The sequence below is a fragment of the Melanerpes formicivorus genome, unplaced genomic scaffold (genome assembly GCF_026170545.1).
Source record: "Melanerpes formicivorus ecotype bairdi unplaced genomic scaffold, bMelFor1.0.p_v2 SCAF_35, whole genome shotgun sequence".
In the NCBI taxonomy this organism is placed as follows: Eukaryota; Metazoa; Chordata; class Aves; order Piciformes; family Picidae; genus Melanerpes; species Melanerpes formicivorus.
The window spans coordinates 7073511-7091455 of NW_027142387.1; the positions used below are offsets into that span (position 1 = coordinate 7073511).

General features: G+C 41.4%; 1 protein-coding gene across 5 annotated transcripts in view; it reads left to right on the forward strand.

The window, feature by feature from the left end:
• Nucleotides 1-17945, forward strand: part of PPP1R9A (protein phosphatase 1 regulatory subunit 9A) — a 144529-nt gene that overhangs the window by 108033 nt on the left and 18551 nt on the right. For 3 of the 5 annotated variants that reach the window (XM_068157042.1, XM_068157040.1, XM_068157043.1), the window contains exons 7-13: nucleotides 3083-3238; nucleotides 9555-9608; nucleotides 11965-12194; nucleotides 13416-13512; nucleotides 13648-13819; nucleotides 14707-14864; nucleotides 15431-15731. In XM_068157042.1, the coding sequence (XP_068013143.1) occupies nucleotides 3083-3238; nucleotides 9555-9608; nucleotides 11965-12194; nucleotides 13416-13512; nucleotides 13648-13819; nucleotides 14707-14864; nucleotides 15431-15731 (1168 nt within the window). The remainder of the gene's footprint in view (nucleotides 1-3082; nucleotides 3239-9554; nucleotides 9609-11964; nucleotides 12195-13415; nucleotides 13513-13647; nucleotides 13820-14706; nucleotides 14865-15430; nucleotides 15732-17945) is intronic. The other 2 variants (XM_068157044.1, XM_068157045.1) reach the window with 1 other exon arrangement.

Here is a 17945-nt window from a genome sequence, read left to right on the forward strand (position 1 = left end):
TCGATTATGCCATCCCTGTAAACTCGCATAACTTGCACCACTCCCAGACAGCTGACATGATGGAAGCTGTGATCTGATGCACATTAGATGTGGTTCAAAGATATTTTTGGTCACCACAAACACTTCTGCTCTACTTGCTGTCAAATATGAGCTTTGCTACTTTGAGCTCACCTTGCTCTCTGAGGACAAATGTGGCTGGGTTTACATTGCTGTGTGCCAGACCCCAGTGCTAGCCCTGCATTTTTTGACCTTGGTAAGTAGGGCATCTTTTGGGTAAGAAAATCTCATTTCATACTGTCTGAATGAATATCCACAAATAGACACACCACCCCCACCCCAAAAAAAGTCCTACCTTTTCGAGTCCATTTCCTCAAAAGTGATATTTCTGGCTTCATGAGGTTGAGGAATATTTGGATTGCCAGCCTAAGGAGTTTGGTGCTGAGGTAAATTATGCAGGAGTTGCTCAGTCTCAGAGCTGTCAAACTGCCCTGTTCATTTTCATGCAGTGCTTAAAATCTGGTAGCAGATCTTGAGCTGCAGTGTTGTATAAACATACAAGAAAATTCACTTTATTCAGCCCTGCATTGAGACCACCAAATTCTGAGCCTCAGAGAGCTTCCCACAAAGACAGCAATATCATGACAGGTTTCTGGATGTGTGTTTGAGTCCAGGAGTCACTGCAGATGGCTGTGTGTGGTAAAGCTGGTCAAACTCCAGGAAGAGAGTATGTGCCAGGCAAGTGCAGGTCCTGCTGGTTTATCTTGCTGTATTTCCTCAGTTTAGGACAGTCTTCATCATAGCTCAAGCAGCACCTTGCTTTTGCAGAAGGATCCAGGTTCTTTCACAGAGCAGCATTACTGAGGCAGTTTTGCCTTCTGCCAGCCAGTGTGCACTGGACTTGGGTCATGCCAAATTAAAGAGACACTTGGTGGCCTGCTCTGACTTCTCATTCCATTCCCTTGTGGGAATGTTCCATGACACTTATTTGGTGGGGAAGATAATTTACTACATGAGTAATCATGAAGGAAACCTCATTTACTGTACAAATGCTGTGCACTATCCTTGCTGCTCCTTCTTTCTGCTTGGGAGCAACAAACCTATTTCAAGACTCGAGAAGACAGTTAACCTGAGTAACATATTTTCCCTTTTGAAGTGGGAAATTGCAGTTGATGTTTATGAAGATCATTCTATGCTATTGGCTGTGATAGCAGAATGGGATGGCTGATTTCCAAAGCTGCTGCTGTGGAAGGGATAAGCTCAAACCCTAGGTGCTCCTGAAATGTGAAATAGGTCTTTTAAATGCATGAGTCTCGCTCACCAGTCCAGACTGAAGAATCCAAAGTTTTCCTTCAGGAGCATGGAAGTTTTTAGTGGTTACTGAGAATAAAAACATCTTTTTATTTTTATCAGCTAGGAAAAAATATACTGCAAGGAACCTCAGGCAGCTACTTCAAGTGTTACCTTACAAGGCAGTGTTATTTCCAAGCAAAATAACATTTGTCTGTACCTTGTAAAACATTGAATTCCTCAATCTAGCTTTGTGGCACTGGGTCTGAGCAACCTTCTCTTGGTTTCATGTGAAACAAAAGTCAGCAGAGACAATTTTTTTTCAGGTCAAATATGTTTCATGTAGCTTATGACATAGATCTCCTTAGAGCAGCACTCCTTGGTTCTTTTGAAGCTGTAATTTGTGTTTCATGCAGTGACAAGATCAGACCCCTTTCTTTGGAAGACAAAAGCAAAAGTCCTGTTTATTTCTGTATTCTGTAATGTGTTTGTGTCATCCTGCTGGCTTGGTTACTTGAGCAAACTGCACTGCTTGTCTTTGATGACTGCTTTCTGCAGTAATTGCAGCAGAAATGACTGCCCATCGACACTCACTATCTACAATTTCAAGCAACATTTTCCTTTGTGTTCATTGTAAGCTGCCTGATGTCTCTCTTCAAATATTCCAACTCCTGAGGCCAGTAGAATATTGCCTGTGTTTGAATATTTGCCTAATCTAACTCATATATGTGGGTGTTGGTCTCTTCTCCCTAGTGCCAGGATGAGAGGAAATGGCCTCAAGTTGCACCAGAGGAGATTTAGGTTGAATATGAGAAGAAACTTCTTGACTAGAAGAGTTCTTAAACACTGGAACAAGCTTCCCAGGGAGTTTGAATCCCCATCCGTGGAGGTCTTGAAAAGATGTAGATATGTGGTGCTGAGGGACATGGTTTAGCCCCAGACTTGGTGGAGTTATGGAATGGTTGGATTGAAGGATCTTAAGGTCTTTTCCAACCAAAACCATTTTATGATTAAATTCTATTATTTAATCCTTCGTATCTTTGGCGTTGGTCTCTTCTCCCTACTATAAAGTGACAGGAGGAGAGGAAGTGGCCTCAAATTGTACCAGGGAAGGGTTAGGTTGGATTCACAGCTTCACAGATTGCATTGGATTTTCAGTCTGAAAGGTCATCTTGTCCAACCCCTGTGCAGTGAGCAGGGACACCTTCAACTAGATCACGCTGCCCAGGTTTGCGTGTAAACCATTGTCTAGGCAGCTTGGGGTGGAACATTGCAGTCATTTTCTTTTCAGTACTGTAGTTCTGTTTAATCTTGAAATGCTGATTTACCTTAGGAATTTTTAAATTCTATTTTGTCAGATAGTTGCTCACATCCCACAAGTTACCAGCCCAAGAAACCACCTGCATTTTCTGTTTATAGCTTGAAGCATCTCCTTACTGAAGGTGCAAGTCACTGTTCTACCATGAAGTTGTTGATAAAGAGCAAAACCAATGGATTTTCAAATGCAATGTGGACTATCACTGGAGAATTACTTCCTTAAGTAAAATGTGTTACAAAAGACTAAAAGCACTAAATTCTTTGTGCTTAAGACAATATTTTCTCTGTTCTCTTAATGTTCTGAAATACTGCTGTGGAGTTGTAGGTTGTCTGGTAGAATTTATAAGTATTGAAGTTAAAGAGAAACTTCTCTGTCTGCAGGATTTTATGTTTGCAGAGTAGCTTCATTGCTCTTTTGAACAGTTTCTACCTAACAATAAGAGGATAACTGAAATGTTTTAAATGCTGTAAAATTAAGACAGGGGAATATGCTACAGATGAAGAAGATGAAGACATGGGACCTGTCCTTCCAGGAGGTGACATGGCTATTGAAGTGTTTGATCTCCCTGAAAACGATGACATGTTCTCCCCCAGTGATGTGGACACCAACAAGCTTGCTCACAAATTCAAAGAGGTAAGTGACAGATTAGAAAATAGTCCTGAAGTATCTCACCAGAGTTAGATTGTAAAGCTGATTTCTAGCTGTTTGTATACTCAGTACTTTTGAATTACTGAGAAAGTTCTGCTGAAAAGAAGTGGGGCTATTCTTCAGAGCTCTTTTAGCATCAGCTTTCAGGTGGAAGTTTTCAGCACTGAAGCTATTCTGCCTCAGCACTTAGTTTGTATTTTTAACCAGGAAGACAAAGTGCCCTTTTTTGTTGTTGTTTGGTTTTGTTTGATTGGTGGTTGGGTTTTGGGGTTTTTTTTTGTATCCTAAGATTTCAATCAAAACTGTTGAGGAAAACCCAACAGCAAATGCAGCAACTCCTCAGTGTACAGCAGTGTCATGTCTTTGGCTATGTGTTTAGAAAGACTAGGAAAGCTCTGCTGAGGAAGCAGGCATATTTCAAATGAGTGTTTTACCAAGCTCTGTGGGTACAGTGTTTGTATAGCATCCACCAGTACCAACTGGGGCTTGTGTCAATGGTGTTCATTGCAGTCATTAACTTCATATAACTTAACATACCAAAGTACTGAGAAACCTTTCTGCTGTATTTTAGGCTGTGCTTTTGATGCAGTTTAGTTCTAAGCTTTCCTGAAGGTTGCTGCAATTAAAAACATGGAACAGTTTGATAAATCTTAAGTCCACAGTAATGGGCTGAGTGATTCCAATAAAGAACAATTTTCTTTTTAAATACAGGGAGATAGGAGAGGTGAAGTAGCCTGAACCTCATAGGAGATAGGAGATTTGATAGAAGATAGGAGATTTGAGCAGCAGGATCTGGGTCCAGAAAGGAGTTTTTAAATACAGAGGCTCTGCTTTTATTACCCTTCTTTCCTTCTCCTCTTCCCTCCACTCAAACCAGATATGTTGTCTCTAATAAACACGTTGTTACTACTCTCTAGTGAGAGAGTAATGTATGGAAAGTAATCAATGAGCAACCAGTCCTTCTCTTTTCAGCCTTTGCATGGTTCCTGTTATTCATCATCATCTTCTGAAAGATTTTTACTGTATTTAAATGATTTTCTCACTCCATATTTCAAATTCAGGCTATCTTTTCATCATACATTGTGATGGTTTTTCAAAGCAATGGGAAGGTGCTGCCAGTCTGATTGTGCCAGCATACCAAGGCCATGCAAAGCAGTGATGCAGTGATGAGCAAGACACTGACCTGTGGATGAATTAACTGCCAAACTCTGCTTGAGTACATTGGGTTATTGCCATACTTAAGCTTGTCCAAACTGATTTGAAGCTATTGTTGTAATGCCCTCAAAACACTGGTGTAGAGGAGATGAGCTGAAGATCTCCTCTTGGGGATCCTTCACTTTAAGTGCAGATGAGTGCCTGAGAAGAAACATTCAGTGCTCCTGCACAAGAGTGGACTCTTTTTCTCCAGCCCACGCAGTACCACTGTTACAAGCACTCTACTTTTGTTTCCTTGGTTGTATTTAACAGCACACAGCTGCATTTTGTTGGCTGCCAGAGTGAGTACATGTATTTTTCTTGGTATTTGCCCTGAATTCCTTCAACACTGGAGGACTTGTTCACAATCACGCTGCACAAGCCCACACAGTGTTTTTCTGGCATTGTATTTAAAGAATAACTGTACTTTCTTGTTCTTACTCCAGAGATTATTGAAAGTATTAAACAAGTGGGTTGGACATAATCTTTAAGCATAATAGTTTGACCTAATTAGTTGAATTCACTCTTTGCCATGAAAAAATGTGCTCATGTACTTTAGAGAGCAGCCTTAGCTGAAGTGCCTTGCTTTTGGAATGAAAGTCAGGAGAGAGATGGGCAATGCTGGGGGAATCACTATCTTTCTGCAAATTTTCTTTCCCTGTCTCTAAAACAGGAAAAATGGGACTGAGTTTCCTGAACTGCTTTGAGAGAAAGAGCTAGAAGCTTTGTTTTAGCTGTGGTGATTGAAGAGGGACAAAATCTGTAGGGAGAAGGGACATCTTATGTAGGACTTAGGCATTATATTTAATGCCTTAATGAAATATGTGCAAAAATAGATTAGTGGTAGTAGTGTAGTACTTCAAAATGCCTATAAGCCTGCAAAATCTTCAGTTGCTTTCCCTCTCTCCTGTTGTGCTCACAGATCACTCCTGACCCTCATCTTGAAGATCTGATCAGTGATTACAAGTAGCTGAAGGGTGGATGTCAAGAAAAAGGGACCAGGCTATTTTCAGTGGTGTCCTGTGACAGGATGAGGGGAAATGGGGACAAACTGGAACCTAGGAGGTTCTAGCTCAAAATGAAGAGACACTTCTTTGGTGGTGGGAGGGTGCTGGAGCCCTAGACCAAGCTGCCCAAAGGGGTTGTGGAATCTCCTTCTGTGGAGAATTTAAAGACCCATCTGGATGTGTTCCTGTGACCTGCCCTAGATGACCCTGCTTTGGCAGGGCAGTGGGACTGGGTATCTCCAGAGGTCCCTTCCAACCCCTACCATTCCATGATTTCAGAATATAAATCATTACATAAACATGCAAAATATATATAATGACTGTACATTTTTCTATGGAGGTTATTAGATTCCACTGGGTACTTCCTTTCCTAGTGTGCTCTGGCTATTTTACCATTTGCTGGCTTTTCATCCCATTCTACCTTCTGCAGATGAATTCAGTGAATTCATTGAGAGATGAATTCAATCCATTTTCTATCTATATCTTTTGATAAAAAGTTTCATTGTTCTGGAGAAAATTAATCAGCTTTTCAAGACCTCATTGAAAAGGAAAAGTGCCAAAAATTGCTCAAAATGCTTTTGTTCAAATGAAGCCTTCACAGTTATATGTTGGCTTAGAAAACATAAAAATGCAAAATAGTATCTGCCAAGAATTTCTGGCATTGTATGGGACGTGGATTTTTTTTTCTCCCCTATTAGTAAATTGACTTAAAGGTTGTTAATTATGGAGTCCAAATTTGCTTGCCAAACGAGTGACCTTGCCTGTTGTTCAGTCTAACTGGTAAATGTGTTAGTATTTCTCATCTGTTCTGCAAGCAGAATTAGTTCTTTGTAAAAGAGAGGGGGGAAAAATGAAAAGAAATGAGATGTCCAGCTACATACCTTCAATAAAAAAGTCTCTTTTTATTTCTGCCTCAGTGAGATCTGCTGTACCATATAATGATTCAATGATCTGACTGGGTGCTCAGTACTCATTTTTAACTTAATAAAAGAGAGTATGAAAATAACTGTTCAAACCATCTGTACCTCAGCTGATTGTCATTTATCCAAAAAGTGGAGTCTGCCTGTGTGTAATAATGAGCTGATTAAGTACTGCTTGTGGGTTTTAGAAGAGCTAGGAAAGGTCTGTAAGGAGATAGCCTAAGACTTTGAGTCTTGGCTTTTTGATTTCATTATGATCTCTGCAAAGGAGCCAAGTTTAGCTCATCCATTCTTCCCCTGATTCTCATCTCACTCCAAAACAATGAGGTAGCAGAACTAAGCAAAGACCTGGGCACTTTCTAAGGACCACAGCATGCTGAGATGGTTCTTCTGAAATTTTTCACTACTAACAGAAATGGAATGATCTGAAAGTTGCAGATCAGAGGCTGGATTGAGTGAGCTCAGAAGTTGTAAGTAACCTCTTGCAAATGCTAGTTAAAGTATCTCCATAGTTTGCTCTACTATACATAGTTACAAAAAGATATATATCCTACTGGCCTTCCTGGTGGAATTCCTAGGTGGAATAGCACCACTGGCCACTTCTTCCTGTTAGCACCACCTCCAGGGCTGCTGAGATCCCTGCTCCCAGCTGCACTGGTGTCTCTCCAGCCTGGCCCAGTAGCCCTGCTCTCATGTGGCTCTTCTTCAGGAAGCCCATGTGGTCCATGGGTTAGCTGTATGTTCAGGGTAGGTGCAGTCTGACCCCATGTATGGTCCACCTGCTGGCGTGGTTGGTGAGCCTCCATGTTTTCGCCAGCTGGTACAGTCAGTGACTGCTTTCATTTGAAGGGAAATCTTAGAGCTGCTGTCACTGAGCACTGGAAGGTTCTTCACACTTGTCAGTGCAAAGTCAAACAGTGAGTGTGAGTGTAAGATGATCCTGGAGATGGTGACCAAGAAAGGCGTGAGAGAAGGAAGATCTTAGCGTTCCTCAGGTGGAACTGGCTGCATCGCTGTCTCCTTTATTCCTTCCTTCCTTCCTTCCTTCCATTATTTCTCTACCAGAAAGGACTGCAGTTATTCACTAGATCAGTTAAAGCTGATTTGCAAACCAAGCTGCATCTGAGAGCATGCCTTTATTTCCTGTGCTGCCACAAAAAGTGCATTCAGGAGGCCCCACAAAAAGGGGATTTCAAAAGAAGCTTTTCTCAAAACTGCTTGTGCCAAGCCACTCTCTGATGGTTCCTGGTGTTTTGAAAATTGCTCCTCTCTCCTCTTCTCCAGAACTTCTTTTTTGAGTTGTTTGTACATTTTTTTGCTAACAGCCTAGTCTTCAAGAATGTTGCCATTGCTTCACCAGAGGTGATAATTTCTGGTTGAGTGCAGCTCCCTCATGTACTCCATTAGCTCAACACAAACTGTTCCCAAAGGCTGTTGTTAGTCTTGTGAGGGAAAATAACCCCCCTGTAAAACATGTTTGTAGGTAACTATTCCTGGTCTTCATGAAAAATAGATGAAGGCTTTGTCCTGCTCCACTCCTCCAGCCCAAGCTGTAACTCAGGCTATGCCCTTGCCCTCAGCTACTACCCAGCACACTCAGGTCACTGATTCAGATTGAACAGTGCTTTAAGTGTAAGGTTGTGGGGCCTGTTAGAAGGTTGTCCATGCTTGCCTGCTTTACATAACGAAGCAGGATGGACTGGTGATGCAAACCACTATTGAATTTGTGTGCATGACCATTTCCATTTGGATCAGCTGTTGAAGCTGTGGTTTGATTGGTCCTTCAGAGTTTTGTGTCCAGTTCTGGACTCCCCAGTTCAGGAGAACCAGGGAACTACTGGGGAGAGTTCAACGGAGGACCATAAAGATGATGAGGGGACTGGAGCATCTCTCTTGCTAGGAGAAGCTGAGAGACCTGGAGCCTGGAAGAGAGCAGCCTCAGAGGGAATCTTCTCAATGCTGATCAATATTTAAAGGGTGGAGGCAAGAGGATGGGGCTGGGCTCTTTTCACCGGTGCCCAGTGATAGGACTAGGGGCAATGGGCACAAACTAGAGCCACTTGGACTTACCAAAAAATCCTTTAATGTGAGGGTGCTGGAGCCCTGGAGCAGGCTGCCTGGAGAGGTAGTGGAGTCTCATCTGGAGATTTTCAAAACCCACCTGGAATGTTTCTGCTCTAATTGAATCTGCTGTAGCCAGGGAGTTGAACTCTGATCTCCTGAGGTCCTTTCCAGCCCCCACCACTCTGTGATTTTGTGTTCTTGGAGCCTGCAAATTTACAGTGAAACTAAAGATGTTTCAGGACATTGCCTAACACGCTCCAAGAGCTAATGAGTATTCACTCCACTAATGACTATTCACTCCACAGGATCAGACTAATGTAGGTTAGTCCAAAAGAAATCCCTCCGGGAAGTGTGCAGGTGGATGCCAGGTCCTCACTCCAACCTTTTTTTCCTGCACAAACCTAATGTTAGTGTGAGATGCTGCTTGGTAATGTGACTCCAGCCTTCAAAACACTTCCTGGGCTGTTCATCTCTTTGCAATCATTTGGTCTGCTCCAGTGCCAGCTCTGTTGTTCAATTTCCCTGTGGAACTGCCCTCAATTGAGCTCAGCCAGCTTGAGCAGAATCACTCCAGCTAATGGTGGAGAAGGGTAGCATCAGTTTACCTTTTTTTTTTTGGGGGGGGGGGTTGAAATAAATGTGTGGAATCTTCCCTCAAGGTTTTCCTGACTTCTCAAGTTGTTAAATCGCTTATTTCCATATTTGCTTTTTGTAACACGCTTGCTTTAATCAGTGCAGTGGGACTTCCTGGCAGCACTGGGACATATCTCACGTTCAGATCAGAGCAGAGCCCAGCAGGATAACATCTTTTTCTTCTTATTTTTTTTTCTTTCTTTTTTTTTTTTTTTTTCTAAAGCATAAGACATTTGGTTTTGCTAAACAGATTGGATGTTCTGATTTGAAATTATGAGTGGTTAGACAGCATCCTATCTTTAATTAGGTTGCACAGACTGAGTCATTTTGCAAGCTAGACATTTTAATTTACAATCTACTGCACTGCAGCACTCTTCAAGGCCTTCTGCTGTGTAATAAGGTATTCAACTTGCAGCACAGGCTTTAAAAATGCTGGAGTTCTCTCTGTGACTTCACTTGTTTATTTTATATTTTCAATTTTAGTTGCAAATCAAACATGCAGTTACAGAAGCTGAAATTCAGAAGCTGAAGACAAAGGTAAGAATCAATATATGGTTAATACACGCTGGTTTTGTTCCTCTCCTGCAAAAATCAGAGCTGAAGACTTGTATCTGTGTGGGTGGAGAAGTCAACATCCTTATTAAAGGGTGATTGAGAAGCACAGTGGCTCAGCTAAATCTTGCCTTGGTGTATGTGCTCTATTCAGAGTTTCAAGTAAAATCTTAAGTGCTGCTATTAAGAGCAACTGCCAACTTGTGTAGTTTCAGTTGAACGTACATTTTAGGGGGTATCATAATGACTGAATGGCAGATTTCTAGTTTTACAATTCTAATGCAGTTTCTCAGGTTTGAAAATTCTACTTGGCTTGAGTATTTAAGTCTTAAGTTAGTAGGATTTCAGTTTACCAGGGATGGTAAAATAGCCTATTTAACACTAATTTCCTTTTATTGACATCATTTAGAAAACCCTGATTTATTGAAAGGTGTTGAAGATAAATTACTTTCTATATACAGAAGAAAATGTTCTGTTTCATATTGTTGCAGTTGTCTTAAAATTATATTCTAGAAAGGAAAAAGCTTACCAGCTTTAACAGAAAACATTCTCTCACAATCAGTTGCTAGTTAGGCTGAATTGGCAATAAAAAGGAATTGTGTTTTTTATACTGAGGTAAACTTTCTGGGAAGTCAACTGCTGCTCCAGTTGTTAAGTAATATCAGGTTTTATAATGACATCCTTCTCTCTGAGTACATGACAAAGGAAATCAGAAGAGAAGGAGAAAATTGTACCTCAGCCATGTTTGCACTCACCATGTGTTTTGTATAATGTTTATCAAATGTTGTTGTTAAAAACAAATGCAAAGCGCAAGTCTTCGATGCAAGGGCAATTTCAGTGGTACTGTTGCAGCTCAGAACATCAGAAATCTTTTCTTGCTCTGCTTTCCAGTTGCGTGCTAGCAATGAGAGGCGAAGGGTCACTCCCTTGGGATTGTGCCGAGCCCCACTGCCTTGATGGCAGCAGTGTGTGGGTGTGAGCAAATGCATTTGTAAGATGAGGGCTCACGTGCCTCGTCCTGATGGATTTTTTACCTAGTGTTTTCATCAGAGCTGAAGAAAATGTGCCTGGTTTAGGTGTATTACTAATAAATGTGCAAACAAGTCCTTGTCTTTGTGTGTGTATCAGCTAGCAGAACTGCCTAGGGCAAATTAAACAATCTTGATAAGTAAACAGGGATGTTAAGGCATTGTTTCTATTTGTTTTAATTCTTACTATGAATTCTGGGACCTAAAATAAACAAGCTGCTGAACAACCCTACCCTTATCCTCCACCAAACATTGAAGCCTGCAGCTAGCTCTGATTGGGAAGCAAGAAGCCTAACCCAAAAAAACCCAAATACAGCAAAGGAGCTAATTCTTACTACAAGCTCAGCAGTAAAATCCATGCTGCTTTGAGGAAGCCTGGATTGGAAGCCCTGGATTCCTTTAAGGAAGCCTTGGATTCCAAGCCCTGACTGAAAAAAGTCGTTGGGCTTCACTGGTGCCAAATAGTGGAACTCGCAGTGGAACCACGCTGGTTTTAGAGTTGAGCAATGCTGCTATATTGGACAGATTTCTTCTTTTTGGATCTTCAACAGCAAGGGCATATTTTCTTTTTCATGTTAACTCCTTACAAGCAAGTTTAAAGAAATCAAGAGTAATATATTTCTACCAGGTTCCCTCTGGCCTTGTCATAGCTCCGGCATAGTTTCAGTGTTGGATGCAAAAGTTTGTGCTTGCTTAAATGGGAAAAAAGAAAATCAGGTTGCAACCCAATGATAAGTTTGGAATTTTGCTCCAACCTCTTTTCTTTGGCTTTGTAGGTTAAGGAAGATTATGGCATAAAACAAAACATGGGGAGAATTCATTAGAGTTTCTAATTTGGGTTAAAAAAAAGTAGGTAGTTACATTAGATGCAGTTGTTGGGTTTTTTCGTAGCGTGTTCCAAGTTGCTCTTAAATCAAATATAGAACCTGGAAATCACATTGCTCCTAAAATAAGAAATTGCATCATTTTATGAACTTTCATAAATGCTTCACAATACCTGAGCAACATGCACAGAGCAAAAGCCATCCCCAGTGCTGACAGATTAACCCTGCAGTTTGCCTTGAGTACTCCACTATTGACATTTTCTTTAAACCAGGAACACAAAGTAAAGGCTCTGCTTTGTTTGATGAGGAAGAATCAGCCTGTATCAACCTGTTTTCATAGTCCTGGAATGCTCTTTTCACTGCTCACATATTACTACTCTAGTTATTAATTCACTGATTTTCACTGCTCACCTTGTTTGAATTAATCCTAAACTATTAGGAAGCACTTAGCAGCTTCTTTACTGAGTTCATCTCTGCTCTTTTGTTCAGCTGCAGGCTGCTGAGAATGAGAAGGTGAGGTGGGAATTAGAGAAGACCCAACTCCAGCAGAACATTGAGGAGAATAAGGAGAGGATGATGAAATTAGAGAGTTACTGGATTGAGGCACAAACCCTGTGTCACACGGTGAATGAGCACCTCAAGGAGACGCAAAGCCAGTATCAGGCTCTGGAGAAGAAATACAACAAGGCAAAGAAATTAATCAAGGATTTTCAGCAAAAGTAAGCAGCTACACAGGATCAGAAAATGACTTAGTGGCCAGATAGGAAACATGTCTGTCATGTGTTTTGAAATAGGAAACCCATTATTAAACACCAGTAGGGTGAACACTGCTTTTCTCTCTCTGTTTTCTTTTTTCCCCTGAAAAACACAGGCTCTTTATTATGGAAAGATGTTAGTAGTGTTTGAGTATTAGTGTATCACAGAATCACACAATGGTAGGGCTTGGAAGGGACCTCAAAATACCATCCAATCCAACACCCCTGCCAGAGCAGGATCACCGAGGACAGGTCACACAGGAAGGCATCCAGGCAGGTTTTGAATGTCTCCAGAGAAGGAAACTCCACAACCTCTCTGGGCAGCCTGCTCCAGGGCTCTGGCACCCTCAGAATGAAAAAGATTTTCCTTCTGTTCACGTGAAACCTCCTCTGCTCCAGCTTGCACCCATAGCCCCTTGTCCTGTCATTGGACATCCCTGAGCAGAGCCTGGCTCTGTCCTCCTGACACTGCTCTGCACATCTTTATCAACATGAATGAGGGCACCCCTCATGCTCCTCTGTTCCAAACTAAAGAGCCTCATCTCCCTCAGCCTGTCTTCTTGCCATTTTTACATCTTCACTTAGCACATTCACTTAGACTAAGCTTAGGGCTTTGACCTAATTGCAGTTTCATGCTTATTAGGCTGGCAATAAATTGTTAAGGACAGATTTTTCTGATGCATAGATTAAGATACATGAGGAACAACTGAAGAAGCTGGGGCTCTCTAGTTTGAAAAAGAGGAGGCTGAGGAGAGACCTCATTGCTGTTTACAATTACCTGAAAGGACATTGTAGAAAGGCTGGTGCTGGTCTCTTCTCCCAGGTAATTAGTGATAGAACAAGAGGGAATGACCTCAAGCTGTGACTGGGTAGGTTTAGACTGGACATTAGGAAAAAAAATTCAGGGAAAGAATGGTCAGGCATTGGAATGGGCTGCACAGGGAGGTGGTTGAGTCACCAACCTGAGATGTGTTTAAAGGTTGTTTGGAGGTGGTGCTTGGGGATATGGTTTAGGGGTGAACCTTGTAGAGAAGGGTTATCAATTGGACTTGGAGACCCTGTGAGGGTCTTTTCCAACCTGAATGTTTCAGTGATTCTGCGCTATATCAGAAGGTTTGATTTTCTGTTTGACCATCACTGCTTCGATGACAGCAAATACATCTTTGTTTTGTATTTTTCCCTAAGAGAGCTTGACTTCATCAAGCGCCAGGAAGCTGAACGAAAGAAACTAGAAGACTTGGAGAAAGCGCACCTTGTGGAGGTTCAAGGCTTACAGGCTCGTGTGAGTAGGATTTGCTTCCACACTGAGATAATTCTGTCTGATATTCTGGAAAAAATCTAGCTAACATACCTTAAAAAAAGTCTCTAATAGCTCTGTGCATGTGTTATGGGTGACACCGTGTTGTGTTTCTTTCAGATACAAGACTTGGAAGCAGAAGTTTTCAGGCTAATGAAGCAAAATGGGAGCCAGGTTAACAATAACAACAACATTTTTGAAAGGCAGACATCTTTTGGAGAAGTTTCTAGAGGAGATCCAGTGGAAAATCTAGATACTAAGCAAGTGTCCTGCCTGGATGGCTTAAGCCAAGGTTTGTTTCAACCAAATGTAGATGTAGGCTATAGCTAAATGGAAACACCTCATGAATATCTTGAACTTTCCATTTAGATACAGCTTTATCCAGCATGACTGTAGGTAAGGGTAGCAGCAAACAATCATTGAAGCTTTAAGACCAGTTCAAAAGTAAGTATCAAGGCCTCATATTTGTTCTGAAACTGGTTTATTTTCAGGGAATACTCTCTAATTTAATTGTATTGATTTGTGTTTATGTAAAAGATGTATGTTGATGTAAATAACATGGTTATTTTTTAGGATATGAGCTAAATAATAATACAGGGATGTTGTAACTTTTCCAAAGTTCAGTATCTAGTGCCAAGGTAGAGTCCCAGGAAAGCCAGAGAGGGACTTTTCGTAAGGGTGTCTAGCTACAGGACTAGGGGGAAGGGTTTTAAGCTGAGAGAGAATAGGTTTAGACTGGATCTTAGGCAGAAGTTCTTTAGTAGGAGGGTGGTAAGACTGAAACAGGTTGCCCAGAGTGGTTGGGGATACCCCCTCCTTGGAGGTGTTCAAGGCCATTTTGGATGAGGCCTTGAGCAGCCAAGTCTAGTTGAGAGGTGTCCCTGCCCATGGCAGGAGGGTTGGAGTTAGATGATCTCTCAGGTCCCTTCCAACCTAAGCCATTCTGTGATTCTATGAAATAGAAGTGAGTGAGTGTCATGGGTTATTACAGGTTATTAAACTTACTAATGGTTTATGCAAATATCTTTGTTCTTTTGCATGTCTACTTTTAGCAGCTCTGAAGATAGAGGAACAAGCAAAACATGCAAAGTGCAGCTACTTGCCATTGCAGGTCCTGTCTTAGGGAAAAGCAATGAAAGATTCTTCTTCTAAATAGCTTAAAATCCTGTGTCCATACAGATTTCAATGAAGCAGTGCCAGAAACAGAGAGGCTGGACTCCAAAGCTCTGAAGAATCGAGCTCAGCTTTCAGTGAAGAACAAGCGGCAGAGGCCTTCCAGAACAAGGCTGTATGATAGCATCAGTTCAACAGATGGAGAGGACAGCCTGGAACGAAAGGTGAGAAGGACTTTTCCCTCTCTTCCAGGCTTCCCATGGAGTGCTAGATTCTCCCTCTAAGTCATTTGCTCCTCTGTCTTTGTCCTGTCAGTGTAGCACAGGCAGTATTTATTCCTCTGTGGCCATTATGCTGTGAATGTCCTTGAGTGATGTGCGAGTCTGGTCTCCTTTGAGCCAGCAGACCCAGGCTTTTGGTTTTGTTGTGTTGTTTTTTTACCAGGTAACCTGGGCTTTCTGATCTAGGTGTGCTTTATAATGCAGAGTGGAGCCTTTCATTTGTGCAGGAGTCTAAAAGGAACTTGGATTGTGCATTTCTCTCTCTGTTAATTTGTTAATGAAAATGATGTGATAATCAGTTATTGTTTTGTCCTGTTCTGACTAAGGTCTGAACCCAAATACTGATAAACACCACAGCCTGTGGTGTCAGAAGGTAATGGCATGAGCTGCTAAAGCATTTCATACAAATAGAAGGCCTAATGAATAAAAGAATTGCATGTTCAGAGTACAACTTGCTCTGGTTGGTTACTAAATGGTATAACCTGCTTTATAATCTCTTGTGTCAACAGCCGTCAAACAATTACAGTAGTCCCATGCACATTTCAAAACCACCACTGCCCTTATGCATGAGACCATCCTCACCAGCATCAGATTCTGGTGCTTCCTCCCTCTCCCCCGTGGCTAGCAGTGCAGCAATCTCACTTGACAACTTAACTGAAAACCAGGAAGAAGGACAACAGCACAAAGGAGATGTCCTTTCCCTGCCCGCTCAGGGAGACACTCCACTTTCCTCTCCTTCCAAATCTGGGCACAGCTCCGAGGCATCTCCTTTGCATCACCCAGCTGGCAGGAATATTTTACAGGATAAAGGTATTAACTTATTTTTTGAACTAAATTGATGCATCATTTTGCTCCCTTATATCTACTTTATGACCTTTACTGTGTAGCAGGACCTTGCCGCCTAGGAAACCAGCACCTCATAGCTTCTTTTGTCTACCTGGCAGTCAAAAAATTCCTTGTGTGATGATATAAAAGAAGGACAAAGCTTAAAATGAGATCAGGAATTGCTTCCCCCCCCCCCCCCCCCCCATCCCCTTTTTATTTCTTAGAATTTACAGGAAAAGGTGAAGATTTGGTGGGTTCTTAGAACTCACCAAAAAGGGAGAAGCTGCTTTTAAGAGAATCTTTATTTTGTTTTAAAAAGCCCAAATGGGGCATTTCTGTATTAGAAACATGCTTAACACAGTGCCCTTACTTGAATTGTGTGATTTTGGCACTGCTAGATGCTTTTTTTGGAGGGTGAGGAGAGGAGTGTAAAGCAAGAAGAGCAGATTGTCGCTTTTAATTGCTGAGAGACTGCGTAGTCTAGATGAAACAAGAGGTTAGTGTCTGGGGACTCTACATTTGCCACAAAAACAAAAGAATCAAGTGATTTGTTGGAGACTTTGCCACATTGTTATGTCTTTAATTCTAATTCTTTAACTTCTGTTTAGTTAATTCAGATTCTTTACATTCTCTAGTTAATTCAGATTGTTTAAACTCTATTTAGTTAATTATGGTTCTTTAAATTCTGTTTAGTTAATTGTGATTCCTTAAATTCTGTGTAGTTAATTCAGATTCCTTAAATTCTGTTTAGGTAATTTACATTCTTCAAATCCTATTTAGTTAATTCAGATTCTTTAAGTTGTGCCTAGCTCAGGTCCATCTGAGTAGTTTGTTACATGAATTAAGAGTACAGTAATGGCACAGAACACCAAGTCCTTAGTTTTAGGTCCTTGTGAAGTCAGAATTTGCCTTTTACACAACTCCAGCATTCTTTTCCAGTCACTATTTTATGTTAAGATGTGCTTCAGTAAACTAAAATATATCATAACAGTTATTTGTAAGTGAGAACTGCAGGAATGGGTCTGGGGAGGTTCCTAACAAACTTTGGCTGTTTTAAATTGACTGCCAAGGACAATTTGTTGAGGATTTTTGTTTGTGTGGTTGAAAAAACTTGAAATTGATTTGGGGGGGGGGTTGTTCTTCATTTTCATGCAGGGCTTTCACACAACTTCCTAGAAAGCAGTTTCAGGAAGTTGTGTTGAATTTAGGAGAATTAATATATACTGGGGTTTTGATAGGGGTTCTGAAACGGCTGCTCTGTGTTGTTTTTAATTGTGTGGTTAATGAAGGTTTGAGTTCTGCCAGTAAAAATAAGGGTGTGAACATGGGAATGCTAGTGGTGCCTGTTTGTGGCCTTCACTTTTGTGAAGAACTCCCCAGGAAGCCCACCACTCGCCCCTAAGCCACACTTGCCTGTGACTAGCTGGTGTGAAAATAAACATTATGACTTTCATTCTTTAAAATGAGAAAATTGAGAATGGTTAAATGAGAAATATGTATTAAAGGTGAAAGAGGAAACAGGAGAGGAGTCTGCACAGTGAGGGTTGATGTGCATTGCCTGAAGTTCTCCTCAGCCTCCCTAGGGAACAGATTTCTTCTCAGGAGACTTCACCTTGCTTTTGTCACTCTTCCTAGCACTTGGGTTTTGTTTGCTTTTTTTGACACCAGGTTACTGGTCAGCTGTTCCTGAATGTTGTTTTTCTTTAAATCAGGACTTGTGTTGGTAGAAGTTGTGTGGCTTTAAGAGTGTGGGTGTTGCAGGAGCCTTCTTTTCCTGCTTTTCCCGGATTTATGAACCAGTTGAGCACTGAATTTTTTTTAGCTGAATGAAAACTTGCTCAATTACCCACAGAGCAGCGTACAAAGTGCCGTGCACAGGATTGACTGTCCTGGGATAGCTCTGGGGGATTTTGAGTTAATTCTGAGGGCTTCGTATGCCAGAAACTCACAAACCCAGCAGTGCTTTCAGTTAGAAGTCACTGTACATCTCAGGTCATGTTGCAAAAGCCATCAAACCACAAGTGACATGAATGACTGACCTTTATTTGCTGCCTCTACAGTATCTGGGGACACTTGCTACATTTAAGAATCACAGAAGCTGTGTCTGAATTTTTCAGCTGCTGTGTGCTTCCTCATCTTCCATCTGGACTTCACAGCATTTTGCAGACTCAGATTCATTGTTTTCACTTTATAGGTAGT